This window comes from Alexandromys fortis, unplaced genomic scaffold (genome assembly GCF_014885135.2).
Source record: "Alexandromys fortis isolate MF-2015 unplaced genomic scaffold, M_Fortis_MF-2015_v1.1 scaffold_84, whole genome shotgun sequence".
In the NCBI taxonomy this organism is placed as follows: domain Eukaryota; kingdom Metazoa; phylum Chordata; class Mammalia; order Rodentia; family Cricetidae; genus Alexandromys; species Alexandromys fortis.
Window position 1 is genome coordinate 3,946,177 of NW_026068017.1, and position 13,814 is coordinate 3,959,990.

General features: G+C 56.0%; 2 protein-coding genes across 3 annotated transcripts; one reads left to right on the forward strand and one right to left on the reverse strand.

Annotated features, from left to right (window-relative positions):
* The first annotated feature begins 868 nt into the window (after positions 1-868).
* Slc2a4 (solute carrier family 2 member 4) lies at positions 869-6,411 on the forward strand. The gene is given in 11 exon segments (XM_050162797.1): positions 869-1,111; positions 2,353-2,469; positions 2,553-2,725; positions 2,816-2,940; positions 3,030-3,145; positions 3,242-3,404; positions 3,515-3,702; positions 3,867-3,971; positions 4,084-4,185; positions 4,713-4,916; positions 5,361-6,411. Coding segments are annotated over 11 exon segments (1,530 nt in total). The 5' UTR covers positions 869-1,078; the 3' UTR covers positions 5,565-6,411.
* A 136-nt stretch (positions 6,412-6,547) lies between these two features.
* Ybx2 (Y-box binding protein 2) lies at positions 6,548-13,167 on the reverse strand. 2 transcript variants are annotated; one of them, XM_050162799.1, is made up of 9 exons: positions 12,679-13,167; positions 11,971-12,034; positions 10,633-10,666; positions 9,688-9,777; positions 8,658-8,942; positions 8,400-8,503; positions 8,043-8,220; positions 7,613-7,695; positions 6,548-7,381 (listed from the first exon to the last, which is right to left on the reverse strand). In XM_050162799.1, exons 1-8 carry the CDS (start codon positions 12,950-12,952, stop codon positions 7,645-7,647), a joined length of 1,080 nt encoding a protein of 359 aa, XP_050018756.1. In that variant the 5' UTR covers positions 12,953-13,167; the 3' UTR covers positions 6,548-7,381; positions 7,613-7,644. The 2 variants fall into 2 exon arrangements, with proteins under 2 accessions (XP_050018756.1, XP_050018755.1); XM_050162798.1 differs by having other exon boundaries at positions 6,548-7,530.
* Between the last annotated feature and the right edge of the window lie 647 nt (positions 13,168-13,814).

Genomic DNA, 13,814 nt, shown 5'->3' on the forward strand with positions numbered 1-13,814 from the left:
CCACAGCCTTGCACTTCTCAGGCGCGTTTTCTGAATCGCGCTTTCTCTTCGCGATCTGGCATCTCCCTGGACGTGCCTAGGTCATGCCCTCTCAGCTGGAGACCCAAAACAGGAGCTGACTCTGGAAAGCATGTCACCCACGCGGCCAGCACATGCCTGGAGGCTCAAGGACTTCAGGGAGGGTGGTGTGGCTGGCGTGAGCACCTGTCCCTTGGGTCCCCTCCAAAAACCAAGGTAGGGAATGTGTGGAGGGGACGGGCCAGTAGGCAGCGCCTCGCTCAGGGATGCGTGGAAAGAAAAGGCGACCAAGTTCGGTCCCCAGACACACTGGGAACGGAAGCTATTGGTCCCTTGGGTCATCCCCTCGTGGGAAGCATGTCGCGGACCCTTTAAGGCTCCATCTCCCTAGCCCTCCCCCGCCCGGGACAGGCTGGGACACCCGGGACCTGACATTTGGCGAAGTCTAACTTGAGATCTAAAAATAGCCACTCCGGGTTACTTCGGGGCATTGTTTCTGACACACACACCCCCGCGCGCTCTGTGTCACCCTGCTGGAGTTACCCGGTACCCTGGCAAATGCACCTTAGCCCATGCCCTCCTCTTCGACCTCACAGGGGGACCAGCTGCACTCAACTCTAAGAAATTTCGCAGTCCAGAGTTTTGGCTGGCGGGAGGAGCCTTTTGTTCCAAGAACCCTACTTTGAAAACTCCGAGGCTGGCGGGAACCATAGGGGCGTGTCTCCCCACGACACTAGGCTAGAGGTGGGGGCGTGGCCTTTTGGGGTGTGCGGGCTCCTGGCCAATGGGTGTTATGAGGGGCGTGGCCCATGGCGGGGCGGGAGTGAGGAGGTGGCTTCAGCTCCCCGCATCTTTTCCCCCACCAAGCGGTTCTCACTAGATCCCGGAGAGCCCTGGTGCTCTCCGGCTCCTTGGTTGTGGCAGTGGGTCCCACCAGACGCGCCCTGTGCACATTACTTCGGGACGCCAGGGTTCGCCTTCTGCCCATCCGGCCGGGGTCAGCCACCCTATTCTCTTTTTCTTACTGTAGCGTCCGAGTCTTCAGTTCTTTTAAAACAAGATGCCGTCGGGTTTCCAGCAGATCGGCTCTGAAGTAAGGTTCAACATTCGGGGGCAAATCGGGGACGTGGGTTCGGCTTTTCTTGGGCTGGGGTCGAGGTTGGGGTCTGCTAGGAGGCGGTTCCTGCGCAGGCGCAGGGGTTGGAAATGGGGGGCTGGCTATTTATACTCAGCCTAGACAACCCGTGACTGTCAGATTCCAATCCCTCCATGAGACAGAGTGGGTCCGAAGGGCTCTTCACGCGCCCAGGCTGCGACGAATCCAGAGTTTGTCCAGAGTTTGTCTCCTATCTTACTGTACGCAGCACTGAGTGGCTTCCTGCCCTCGACTCTACTTGGGAAGGCAGATCCGGAGTCTCACCCTCCCAGAGCTGCGGGTCTATTCAGACTCACAGGGTTTCTGGGACCGAGGCACTTCGGGGGGGCCCCACCCCCACTCCTGGCGCTCCTCCAGGAGGCTGAACTTTCTCTTGGCCTTGCGGTGGGTGGAGGGGCAGAGGGGAGTGTCAGCCCCCACCCTACCCCCAGCTCAGGTTTCCTCTTGGAGACAGACTGTGCCGCCAGCAGCAGTCACCACTGCCACCGCCCCTCACACCACCATGCCTGCCTCTTCCCTTGGGCATGGCTCTCTCTCCCTGCTAAAATCCCGTTATATCCCCTGGTCCTTGGTCCCACCTTAGGAGTTGAGGGAAGGTTAGGCCGAGATTTTAAAAGCAATGACCCAGATGCCCTTTCTGGAATGGCCGTTCTTGGGCCTGTTGAGGGCCTGCTGGAGCCAGCCGAGAGAACTTCCAAAAGGAAGAGATGAGGATTAGGACTGATACTAATACTAAACCTAAAAGTTTATAAAAGCAGGCAATATCTGGGATATTATTAACAGCCGATGTTAGCTTTTACAGTCTTTTCACAGACTGACAGGTAGTCCAGGGAGTCAGTATCACCTCACAAAAGAGGAAACTCGGGTTCCCTTCAGAGTGGGGAAGTGACTTACCCAAGGTCACACGAATCTAAGCCTGCCTCAAGGTCACAGGGGAATTCTGAGGTTTGCCTGTAGTGTGGCCCCAGACATGCGTTTTTCCTACATGCCCAGGTTCCTGTTGAGTTGTTTACAGTGGAATCTTTGAACAATTCCTAATATGGCCCACTTTCTCTCACCCAGTCTGTTGGATGGAGCCCAGGATCTACATGCTCCAGCTGGGCCTGGGCCCCTGAAGGAAGCCAAACGGGATTTTATGTGACACGCTTCCCCTTGTTTCTGTCTGTCCATCTGTCCAGGATGGGGAACCCCCTCGGCAGAGGGTGACTGGGACTCTAGTCCTCGCTGTGTTCTCAGCTGTGCTCGGCTCCCTTCAGTTTGGCTACAACATTGGGGTCATCAATGCCCCACAGAAGGTGAGAGATGGTACAGCTGTTGGAGTGAGCACTCAGAGGTGACACAAAGAGGTCTCTAGATTCACTCCCATGTTGTCCCCCAGGTGATTGAACAGAGCTACAATGCAACATGGCTGGGGAGGCAGGGTCCTGACGGACCCAATTCCATCCCACAAGGCACCCTTACTACACTCTGGGCTCTCTCCGTGGCCATCTTTTCTGTGGGCGGCATGATTTCTTCCTTCCTCGTTGGCATTATTTCTCAGTGGTTGGGAAGGTATGGAGCTGGAGAGCAGGGGTGGGGAGGTAGGAAGGAGGGCCGTAGCATGGGTGCCCTGACCAGCCCTCCTCCTTGTGTGCCTGCCAGGAAAAGGGCTATGCTGGCCAATAATGTCTTGGCAGTGCTGGGGGGCACCCTCATGGGCCTAGCCAACGCCGCTGCCTCCTATGAGATCCTCATTCTCGGCCGCTTCCTCATCGGCGCCTACTCAGGTACCCGTGGGTGCGATGGCGCTATTGTGCCCTGTTGTCCTCCATCGTATATGGGCTTCCGTAAGCCCTCTTCTCTTCCTTCTGCCCAGGGCTAACGTCAGGCTTGGTGCCTATGTATGTGGGAGAAATTGCCCCCACTCATCTTCGGGGTGCCTTGGGAACACTCAACCAATTGGCCATCGTCATTGGCATTCTAATTGCCCAGGTAAAGGCCTGGCCTTGAGAGGAGTTGGATTGGACATCCATAGTCGAGCAGGAAGGAGTAAAGACACCTTTCTACCTTTCCTACCTTCTCCCACAGGTGTTGGGCTTGGAGTCTATGCTGGGCACAGCTACCCTGTGGCCACTACTTCTGGCTATCACAGTACTTCCTGCCCTCCTGCAGCTGATACTGTTGCCCTTCTGTCCCGAGAGCCCCAGATACCTCTAAATCATCCGGAACTTGGAGGGGCCTGCCCGAAAGAGTGAGCTCTCACCTTGCATATTAGCCCGGGCTCACACCTCCATCCCATCCATCTTGCTAGTACCCCTCCTCCTCTCAGGCTCCATAAGGCCTGACATTCCCCACCCCCAGGTCTGAAGCGTCTAACAGGCTGGGCTGATGTGTCTGATGCACTGGCTGAGCTGAAGGATGAGAAGCGGAAGTTGGAACGAGAGCGGCCCATGTCTCTGCCCCAGCTCCTGGGCAGCCGCACCCACCGGCAGCCTCTCATCATTGCCGTTGTGCTCCAACTGAGCCAGCAGCTCTCCGGCATCAATGCCGTACGTATGGAGACCCAGGCAGACAGTGGCTCAGGTAGCAATTTGGGGAAAGGGAGAAGGGAATAAGCCATCTCCTCCATCAGCATTCAGGCTCAGTCCAGTTTGGTGTGGTTGGGAAGGGCCAGACATCCCAGCCATGGCCCTTCCTGCTCCCTCACTTCTAGGTTTTCTACTATTCAACCAGCATCTTCGAGTCAGCTGGCGTAGGACAGCCAGCCTACGCCACCATAGGAGCTGGTGTGGTCAACACGGTCTTCACGTTGGTCTCGGTAACTGTTTGCCTGTGGAGCAGCCACATCACTAGGTTTTTAGCCCTGGGTGCCTTGGAGATCCTACTCTTTTTTTCCCCAACTGACCAGCTCCCCACCCCCACCCCAACAGGTGCTCTTGGTAGAACGAGCTGGGCGACGGACGCTCCATCTCCTGGGCCTGGCAGGCATGTGTGGCTGTGCCATCTTGATGACAGTGGCTCTACTCCTGCTGGTGAGGCCTGGGGGCTGTGAGGACACAGCGGTCCAACCCATGGGGATAACCTCACGGGGCTATGGGACTGCGTGCTGGGACCACGGGAACTTGGTTCTAGAGTCTGGTCTGCTTCTGAAGTACCCTGGCCACACCAGGGCCTAGCTATAGCACAAGTCTAGCAGTCCCTGTGAAGCCTCAGGACCCATAATTCCCAAAGAAACATCTTCAGAGCCAAGCTGGGAATCAACCATTACAGGACAATCTCCACCTGGAAACCATCTGAGGCAGCCAATAAAATGGCAGCACTCAGACACGCTCCACGGCAGCTCAACATTTGGGAGGCTGTGGTGAAAGACTTACAAGTTCCAGGCCCGTCTGAAAAGTGGGTGAAGAGGGGGTGCTCCAGGGCCTGTTCCAGCCTAGAATGGCAACCTCTACCCAACAAGCCCTGGAAAGGAGATTTCAGTTCTCTGAGCCTAGGGTAAGAGGAGAGAGATCTAGAGAGGCCAGGATCAAATTTTCTACTCTTCTTTCCTGGTCTCTAGGAACGGGTTCCAGCCATGAGCTATGTCTCCATCTTGGCCATATTTGGCTTTGTGGCCTTCTTTGAGATCGGCCCCGGCCCCATCCCTTGGTTCATTGTGGCCGAGCTCTTCAGCCAGGGACCCCGCCCAGCAGCCATGGCTGTAGCTGGTTTCTCCAACTGGACCTGTAACTTCATTGTTGGCATGGGTTTCCAGTATGTTGCGGTAGGTTCCCGGCCCTTTGCCCAGTTTCCCATTACCAGTGGCCAGAGGGGAGGCAACCCACCCCTAGTTCCTGCGCTGTCCAGTCAGGGACTCCCAGGCTCACAGGTAGTTTCTGGATGGAACTACACCAGAGTCAAACAAGTAGGAATAGATGGGCCAGCAGCAGAGTTATCTTTTAAAAAATAAACAGTGGTATAATTTAGACCAGAAATAAAATGATAAACTTTCTAGTAATGCTATAAGTGGTTTAGGAATCTACTCCAAGTGTACGCTCTTAGGATAGCAAAGGGTGAAAAGCTAAAGGGGTTTTTCCATGTAAATTTTAATTTCTGGTATCTCTTGAAGGAGTCACCTGCTCCTTGAAGTAGCCCCAGCTCCCTATTAGTCTTTAGCTCCTTGCTTCCCACCCTCTGTCGTCAACACCTCTTTCTCCGACTGTCCCAGGATGCTATGGGTCCCTACGTCTTCCTTCTATTTGCCGTCCTCCTGCTTGGCTTCTTCGCCTTCACCTTCCTAAAAGTGCCTGAAACCAGAGGCCGGACGTTTGACCAGATCTCAGCTGCCTTCCGTCGGACACCTTCCCTCTTAGAGCAGGAGGTGAAACCCAGTACAGAGCTTGAATACTTAGGGCCAGATGAGAACGATTGAGGGGCAGGGCAGGGTGGGAGAGCCACCCTCTCCACCCATGCCCCTCCTTTCCTCTGCAGCACTTTAGCCCCCTTTTCCCATCACCTCCAGGATGGAGAAACTGCAGCCTGGAGAACTGGGAAGCTGAGGGAAGGGTGGTTCATGTACCCCCATTCCCCTCCTGTGACTTGGATTATTTATGTGTTGTGGCTAGGCTGTGGCCACCCAGTGGGCTATTCTCCTCTTCTGCCTTCCTCCTGCCCCTACCCAGACTCAGCCCCAGAATAGTTTTGCTCCTTTTAGAGAAATGGACCTGCAGAGGGAGGTGCTGGGTTGAATTCAGTGGATGAGCAGGAGCAGAGGTGGATCTGAGATGAGCGACTTCCTACCAACTCCGACTCCGCCCACAATTTGGCACTTTCCCTGAATTCTTGCCACATAGACTCTGGGTGAAGGGGGTTCTGTCTTGACCCCACCAGGGCAAAGGACACACCCTCCCAAAGTCTAGCCTCTCCATAGTCCCTGTGGGCTCCACCTTCCAGGGCAAAGGAACACAACAGTATATACCTGAATGTGGCAAGGAGCAGTAGCAAGCATCAGTCTCTAGGCTTGGGTGCTAGCCTGTTCCCCACAGCTGCCAAGTGTGGGTACCAGCTCTTTCTTGTTCCCCTCCAGGAAGGGTGCTAGACCTGAAAGCTTTTGACCAACTAAGGGCAAGAGGGGATTTGAAAGGCTGCCTATAAACACTGGTTGGGAGGGAGCCTTTGGATATTTTTATATGTTTTGAAGAACGAGTAGGTAGCAGAAACCCAAGGGCTGCTGTATTAAATGTGTATATAGAGATTCATCCATAAAGTCACTGTATGAAGATGAGTGTCCTGTCATGGAGGAGCTGGAGGGTGGGTGAGACAGACAAGTCGCCCTCACTCCTCTTTGTTCTGCTTTGGCTCAAGAGCTCAGAAGCCTCTAGAGTCTAGATTCTGTCAGTTATTCATATCCACTTCTATTACCCCATTAAAAAAAAAATAGGGTCTTGATGGGTGGTGGTGGCGCACGCCTTTAATTCCAGCACTGAGGAGGCAGAGGCTGGCAGCTCTCTGAGTTCAAGGCCAGCCTGGTCTACAGAGTAAGTTCCAGAACAGCCAGGGCTACACAGTAAGACCCTGTCTCAAACTGACCAGAAGCAAAAAAGGTCTTACTATACAGCCAGGCTGGCCTTGTGCGTGTAGTCAGCCTCTTGCCTCAGCCTCCTGGAGTCCTGGGGTTACAGGCCTGAATCCCCACTTTTTAAAAACACTGACAAGAGTCTATGCGGCCCAGGATGGCCTGGAATTAGGAACCCTCCTGACTCAGCTTCCTGAGTGTTGGGTACATCTGGCTCCTCACTCTGTCTCCATTGCTTTAATTCACAGTAAATGTTTTATAAACTACACTGACAAGCGCCCAGGCACTGTAGAGATCTCCCCATCAGCTAACGGACCCAAGTGTGATTCTCAGTGATGAGAGTTCTTGTCAGAACTGAATTGTCCGAGCGCATCTTAACCCCATGCGTGGTCCAGAAGTGAGTCACCGATGATTTCTCATCTCCAACAGAAAAGAGGCAGAGACCGAGACACCAAGAAAGCCTGCTTTTGTTTTTACTGGAGGCTCAGGTGGCACGTGACAGTTCATAAAATGGCTTCAGAGGTGTTGGGAGGAGGTCGAAGGGAAACAAAAAATAAATGGGTGGGAAAGAAAAACAAGCAGGAGGAGGTGAAGAGCCGGCTGGTCCTTCTCAGCCTGACTTAGGGAGGAAGGTGGTGCCTCTGAACGGTAAGGACGGATCCCTTCCTGCAACCCTTGGGAGGGGAGAGGGAAAAGAGAAAAAGCCAAAGGCTGTTGCTTTGGCCCTCCTGAGTCTCAAGGGAAAAGCTGATGTTTTGATGTCATGAATTATGGGAAAGGGGGGAGGGGGATGCTGGGTAGTCAGTTGGAAATGGGCAGATACCTAAGAATGAGGGAAAAAAGACAAGTCATAAAGGATGACAGCAGAACCCAGTCCCTGGCTTTCTTAGTCAGCAGCAACTCACCAGATGGAAACTCTGGGTGTCCCGAGGTGGAATCACTCCAGTATGGTGGTGGGGGGGTCCCCACTGTTGATAGGTGCTGAGGTCTAAAGACAGCAGTGGCTAATTAAGACCAGTTCACGACCTGCTTCAACTTTCTCTTAACTTGCCTCTTCTGCCCCTTCCAACCAACGCCCACAGTTCACACCCCAACAGCTGGGGACAGGAGCGGGGCATTCATTTAAGACAACCTGGGCTTGACTGCCTGTGCTGGGGTTTCCTGGTGATTGCACTGTCTGCCAGGGGGGAGGGGGGGCAGGCTGATGGGGGCGGGAGGCAGGGACAAGGAAAGCACAGGGCCAAAGAACTGAATTTGAAGCAGAGGAAAAGGACAGAAAGAGGGCAACTGATCTTGGCCTTTCCCACACTGAGTTTCAGGCAACTAAGACCCCACCTCTGCGGCTATAGGCTGCCGGGGGCCAGGGGGCTGCTGCCGACGCCGCTGGAAGTAGGGGCGGTTTCGTGGACGCTGGGGCTCAGGCCGAGAGCCATCAGTGGGGCCTTGACTAGGCTTAGTCTCGCCATCCCCACCTTCTGTGGTAGGCTGTTGGGGTGGCCTAGGGCGGAAAGGCCTAGAAAAAAAACAATCTCTGACAGGACCAGTGCACCCAGGGTAGTAGACTCCCTTCCCTCAGGATTCTGTTTTCTTATCCCAGGCTCTTAGAACTTTTAGAATTCTTGTCCTTTTACATGGGCCCAATTACATGGGCCCAACACTGAACCCTGAAGGGAAGATACAGTATAGTCTTACCTTCGGTACCTGGGCCGGAATCTGGGTGGGGGCACCCGTTCATCTCCCTGCTGTTGGTCCCCCTCCAATGGGGCTGTCTCCTTGGGTTCTACCCCATCGGAGCCCTGGGAATAGACAAGGCCTAGGTGAGCTATTGAGCCCCCTGCTGTCCCTTGGCCAGGTCATCTTTGATTGTTCCTAGTCTTAGTTTTACTTTTTTGAGGATTCTCAGGTCTCCACCCTCACAACTGGCCAACTCCACAGCTGGCTCCATCTCACCTCTATGGGCTGCTGCTGGTTAGGGGGCCGAGGGCCTCGCACAAACCGCCTTCGATAGAAGAAGGGTGGCGGGCGCCGTCGTCTAGGTCGCTGCCCTGAGTCCTCTGCCCGCTCCCCTTCACTGCCAGGTTCAGTTCCACCAGAGGGAGCCTCTGCCACCATGGGTGGTGGGGCAGCCGGGCGAGGCCGGGGGATGAATCTGCGGAACCTACGTCGATTGGGGGCATAGCGGCTGCCCTTCACTGGTACCCCCCCAGGCCCAGTTACATTGGCAGCTTCTGCACCCTGGGGAGGCAGAGAAGGAGTAGTCAGAAATTGTCCTGGTCACAAGCACACAGCACTTACAAACCTGCCAGATCACTGGTGTCCCCCTTCTTCTGGCCCAAGTCCTCTATCCTGTGGCCCCTCAAAATCACTCCTTTCTCCCCTCCCCCAAGGGGCAGCAACAGGAGTTTGTACACATCTGAGAAGAAACAACTTGTCCTGAGAAATAACTGCCACATCCCCCCAGAGTAAAGACAGGACAGGATGTGAAGATAGAGGAGGCCAGGCGGTGGTGGCGCACACCTTTAATCCCAGCACTCGGGAGGCAGAGGCAGGCGGATCTCTGTGAGTTCAAGACCAGCCTGGTCTACAAGAGCTAGTTCCAGGACAGGCTCCAAAACCACAGAGAAACCCTGTCTCAAAAAACCAAAAAAAGAAAAAAAAGAAAAAAAAAAAAAAAAAAGAAGACATAGAGGGGGCCACCCTCCCTCCTTCACTCCAGAGGACTGACTGAGGGTCCTGCTAGGGCTGGGGTCCCGTGTAAAGAACACACACGGAAGTGCTTGGTGAACTAGAGAGAAGAAACCCACGTTACTGGCTGGTGTCCTAGAGCAGCCCTAACATCCCACAACATCCAGGAGAGCGCACAGGCCCCATCCCCGCAACAGGAGGCAGAGCTGGCCCCAAGAGGATCAAAGCCTAGGCTGACAACCCAGGCTACACTCCCACAGTCCTGGCCAACTTCACCCCACAGCAGTTCCCAAACCTTCTCTCCTTCCACGACATCAAACTCCACGGTCTCCCCATCTCCAACACTCCGCAGAAACTTCCTGGGGTTGTTTCTTTTAATAGCTGTCTAGTTAGGGGGAAAGTCATGAGAAAAGTGAGGGCAGAGACCAGGACCTTTCACCAGCTTCAGCCTCCACCCAACTCCACTCTGACATTTTAATGGAGTCTAGGGCTGAAGCACAGAGCAGGAAAGTGCTCAAAGTGGGGCAGGGCCTGGAGCGCAGCCCCGCAGCACAGAAGTGAACTGTTAGTAGGGAAAGTCATGAGCGAGAGGTCTGAGGGATCCACTGTAAAGTCACCACGGTCCCCAACATGTCCTCCCTTCCCTTCACCCCTCAGGGGCTTCAAAAAATGGAGGCAGTAGAAACTCAAAAGCAAAACAAAGGCTGAAATGTCATAAGTTGCTCCTTACCTGGATCCCACCGAGCACTCGCCACCACAGCAGTGGTTCTCAAACTAGCCAGGAGCAGAATCACCTGGGAGCGCGTTACAACAGAGCACCCAGCCCCAAGGCTCATCAATTCCATGCCTTGGGCAGGGCCTGAGAATTCAGGTGATGCTGCTGCCTGCCGGTGCAGGGAACACACTTTGAGATTCACTGTACCCAAGTGTCTCTGGCCTTGCCCTCGGAAAACTGCCTGATTCCTTCCTGTGGTGTTAACAGGTCCCAGGAGGTGGTGGGCATGCCATGCCCTGAGGGCAACGTGCACAACTCTGACAGCTGTTCAGCCACTCAACGGAAGTGGGGCTAATGGTGGTTCATACAGGCACCTGAGCTGGATGGGAGGCCGGCTATTCCTCATGGGCAGGCCGTTGTGAAGTTAAGAGCCAGAGAAACATATCGTGTGCAGCTAGAGGTTGTGGGAAAGGCTTCCACAGAGAGGGCCAGTGCCTCCCCTCAGAAAGCCAACCTAGCTCTTACCTGGTGAACAAAGACATCCTCCTTGGTGTCATTCCTGCAGAACAGGATGGGTGGTTAAGGGGGTGACGGTGAGGCACTCAGTTCCACTGAGGCCTCCCTAGGTGCCCATTCCCAAGATGGGCCCATCCTCTCCACTGTTTCAGTTCCTGGGGGTATGCTGGGGCCCTGGAGCAAGCAGCAGGGTCCCCGAAAGCTGGTGCAAAGAGAACACGCTGCAAATCCCCAGTAAGAACTAGGACTTCATAAGGAAAAGGTAGGAGGAGGCCGCAAAGGCACCTTCAAGAAACCAGGAGAGCCTCACCTTCTACCCCAGAGGCACCTCAGAACCTGATGGTGCCAGGTGTAACTGTCCCTAGCCAATGTCCCCTCCTCCCCTTAACCCCTCTTGGGGATTGGAAAATTCCACAGGCTCCTTCCTTCTAGGATCAGAGAGGGAGAAAGCAGGGCCAGGGCACCAGGCTCAAAGGAGAGAGCAAGGCACACACAGGTGCAGTCCCCAACAGCCGTACCAGCACCATCTTCTCTTTACCCTCAGCCTGGAGGTGAGCCACAAGCGCCCTACACACACTGAACAGGATGAAAAGACACACTCCCGTTCTTCACCACCACCCTGCCTGTGACTTCTTTAATCCCAGGACAGGGAGCAGGAGGCATCCTTGCAGGAAGCTGCCTTCCCCAGAGCAAATGTTCTAGCTTTAAAGACTGTGGGTCTGCACAAAGGTCAGCCTGCAAAGAGGGAACGGAGGCTCCCAGGAGGACTTGGCTGGGCAGGGTGCCTGGGCTGGGGAAGGCCACAGCAGGGGAGACCTGCCACAATTTAGAGAGGCGTGGCTGCCAACTGAAGAAGAGCAGTAGTCTCTGGCTGGGCAGGCACTCTCCCCGCCCCAGCTTCAGTTCCATCAGGTGGACGCGGGAGAGCTGGTTCAAATGAGCCACAGCTCTTTAGAGAATTTGTATAAGTGCCGGGAGTGTTGCCCTTAACCAGGAAACCAGTGAGGGCTCCAAGCAGGAGCCCCAAACATTCTACCCCAAAGGCACAGAGCAAGCTAAAAATAATGAAGCAACTCCAGAAGGTGAGACAGAGGAGCTGGGAAGGTCAGGGTCAGGTTTGCCAAGTTCCTGGATCATTAATCCTCTGCTGCCCTTGAAGATGCGGATGCAGCTTCGTCTTGCCAATAAGCACACTTTAGTGCTGTGGTTAAAGACTCTCAACCAGCCTCAGCTGGACATCACAACCATGTGCCTTGGCAGGGGTAGAGATGAAATAATGTGTCCAATCCCACAGGCCAGCTCAGAAAAAGACACCCGTTCCTCCCCCTCCCTGGGTTCTTTGGATACCTGTTGATGAATCCGTAACCATTCCGGACGTTGAACCATTTGACAGTGCCCAGGACTTGGATTGCTGCCAGGCAGAGATGCAGTGGGGACAGTAAGATGGGGAAAGAGACGGAGATGGGCTGAATTTTGAGAGAAACTAAGCTAAAAATCTAACCTGCCTCCCTATTAAGTTTCGACTCATCAGATCTCACTGGGAGCGTCAAAGTGTTCTCACCCGGGTTCTACTATTTGGAATCCCTCACACAGGGAGGGGATCCAGACGTTCAAACCCACGCTCCTCACATCCTACAAAGTTCAGGTCCTTCACCTAGAACCAGGTACTCACCTGGTCCACCCTGAGGGTCAAAACTCTACAGCCCTTCTAGCCCTCCCAAATGTAAGGGTCCCACTGCACCTGCTCCCCCCAACTCAGAGGTTTACCTAACAAGAACCAGAGTCAACTACACCAAGTCTCCAGCTAACCGGGGCGGGGCCAGGCCCTGAGGCTTTATTTTCCTACCCACGACCCTAGCTGAACCTGCCCGCCCCGCCCTCCCGCTCAGGAAGGTGCAGCAAGATTTCCTCCAGGGGAATCCACTGATAGTTTGTTCGGCAGCTCCCGGACCGGTTAGTCCTTTGGGCCAGGCCTACCTTCGGCTTGCCAAACCCTGCTACCCCTCCCCCCGCCCGCCGACCCTCAGAGCCCCCCTAGCGCGTGCCCCCCCTCACCCAGCACCGGCTTGTCCGCCTGACTCCGGACCGGGGGCGCGGGAGTCCCCGAAGCCGCCGTCGCCGGGTTGCCAGGGGTGCGAGGGCCGGGCACTGAGGGGGTCCCAGCAGCGGGGCCAGAGGCGGCTCCGCCCCCGCCGCCCGACCCGCCGCCTGCTTTCTGCGGCTCTCCCGCGGGCACGGGTACTACCACCGCTACCACCCCTGCCGCCGTCGCGGGCACCGTCGCCGCGGGGGCCGCTGTCGCCACCACTGCCGCCTCCGCCTCGCTCATCCCGCCGGGTCCAGTACCGGCCCCCGCCGCCACCGCCTCCTCCGCCGCTGCCACCACCACCACCCCGGCCCCTCCCCCCGGCTCGCGGACCGGCCACCCGGCTCGGTCCTCGCGCCCCGAGCCTCGCCCGCACGCCTGCCGCGGGCCCGGAGCCGAGGCCAATCGCAGCTGGCTGTAGCGGCGCGCTCAGGTCCCGCCTCCCGGCCGCAGGCCAATCCCGGCCGCGCAGCCCCCCAGGCCCGCACGCCGGCCCCTCCTCCCGGACTCAGCTCCGAAGCGGCGGCCCCCGCCCGCAACTCCGTAAGTACACCTGGGCCCCGCCTCCCCGCCGTCACGTGGCGCGCTCGGCCCAGCCCATTGGCCAGCGACTCCTTTCCCCTCCCCCTTCCGCCCCTTTCCACCGGCCGCGGGAAATCAAACCGGCTGGTGGCGCCCCAACGGCCACCTGGCATGTGCGCGCCAGTAGGGTCCGGGCGAGCCTCCCAGGTTGCCCCTGACGACCCGGGTGGGGGTAGCGGTCAGCAGCCGCGTTTCTGCAGCGAGGGTTCCGCTGGCCTCTACCCTTCAGACGGTCGGTGCCTGGACTCTGCTTTCCCGACCGCACAGAACCTCCCGGCACACTCCTGAACAGGCGCGGTGGTTTTCACAAGCAGAAGCCCCTCGTTTTTAGGGTTTTAGGGCTTTTTGAAACAACGTCTCAGTTACACAGCCTGGCTCTGAACTCCTGATCCTCTTGCTCTCGACTCCCGAAAGTGCAGCATTGCCTGGAGTTAAAAGTCAGCCTGCGTCATATAGTGAATTCCAGGACTATTTGGCTACAGTGAGAGACAATGTCTCCAGGAGAGAGAAACAAAGCAAAGAT

Coding starts and splice junctions, on each gene's coding strand:
- Ybx2 (XM_050162799.1), bottom strand. CDS start 12,952: ATGAGCGAGGCGGAGGCGGCAGTGGTGGCGACAGCGGCCCCCGCGGCG. Junction 8,221..8,399: donor TTCCGGCCCAGGTACCGAAG/GTAAGACTATAC, acceptor TTTTTTTTCTAG/GCCTTTCCGCCCTAGGCCAC. Junction 7,696..8,042: donor GGCAGCCTATAGCCGCAGAG/GTGGGGTCTTAG, acceptor TGCTGTCTTTAG/ACCTCAGCACCTATCAACAG.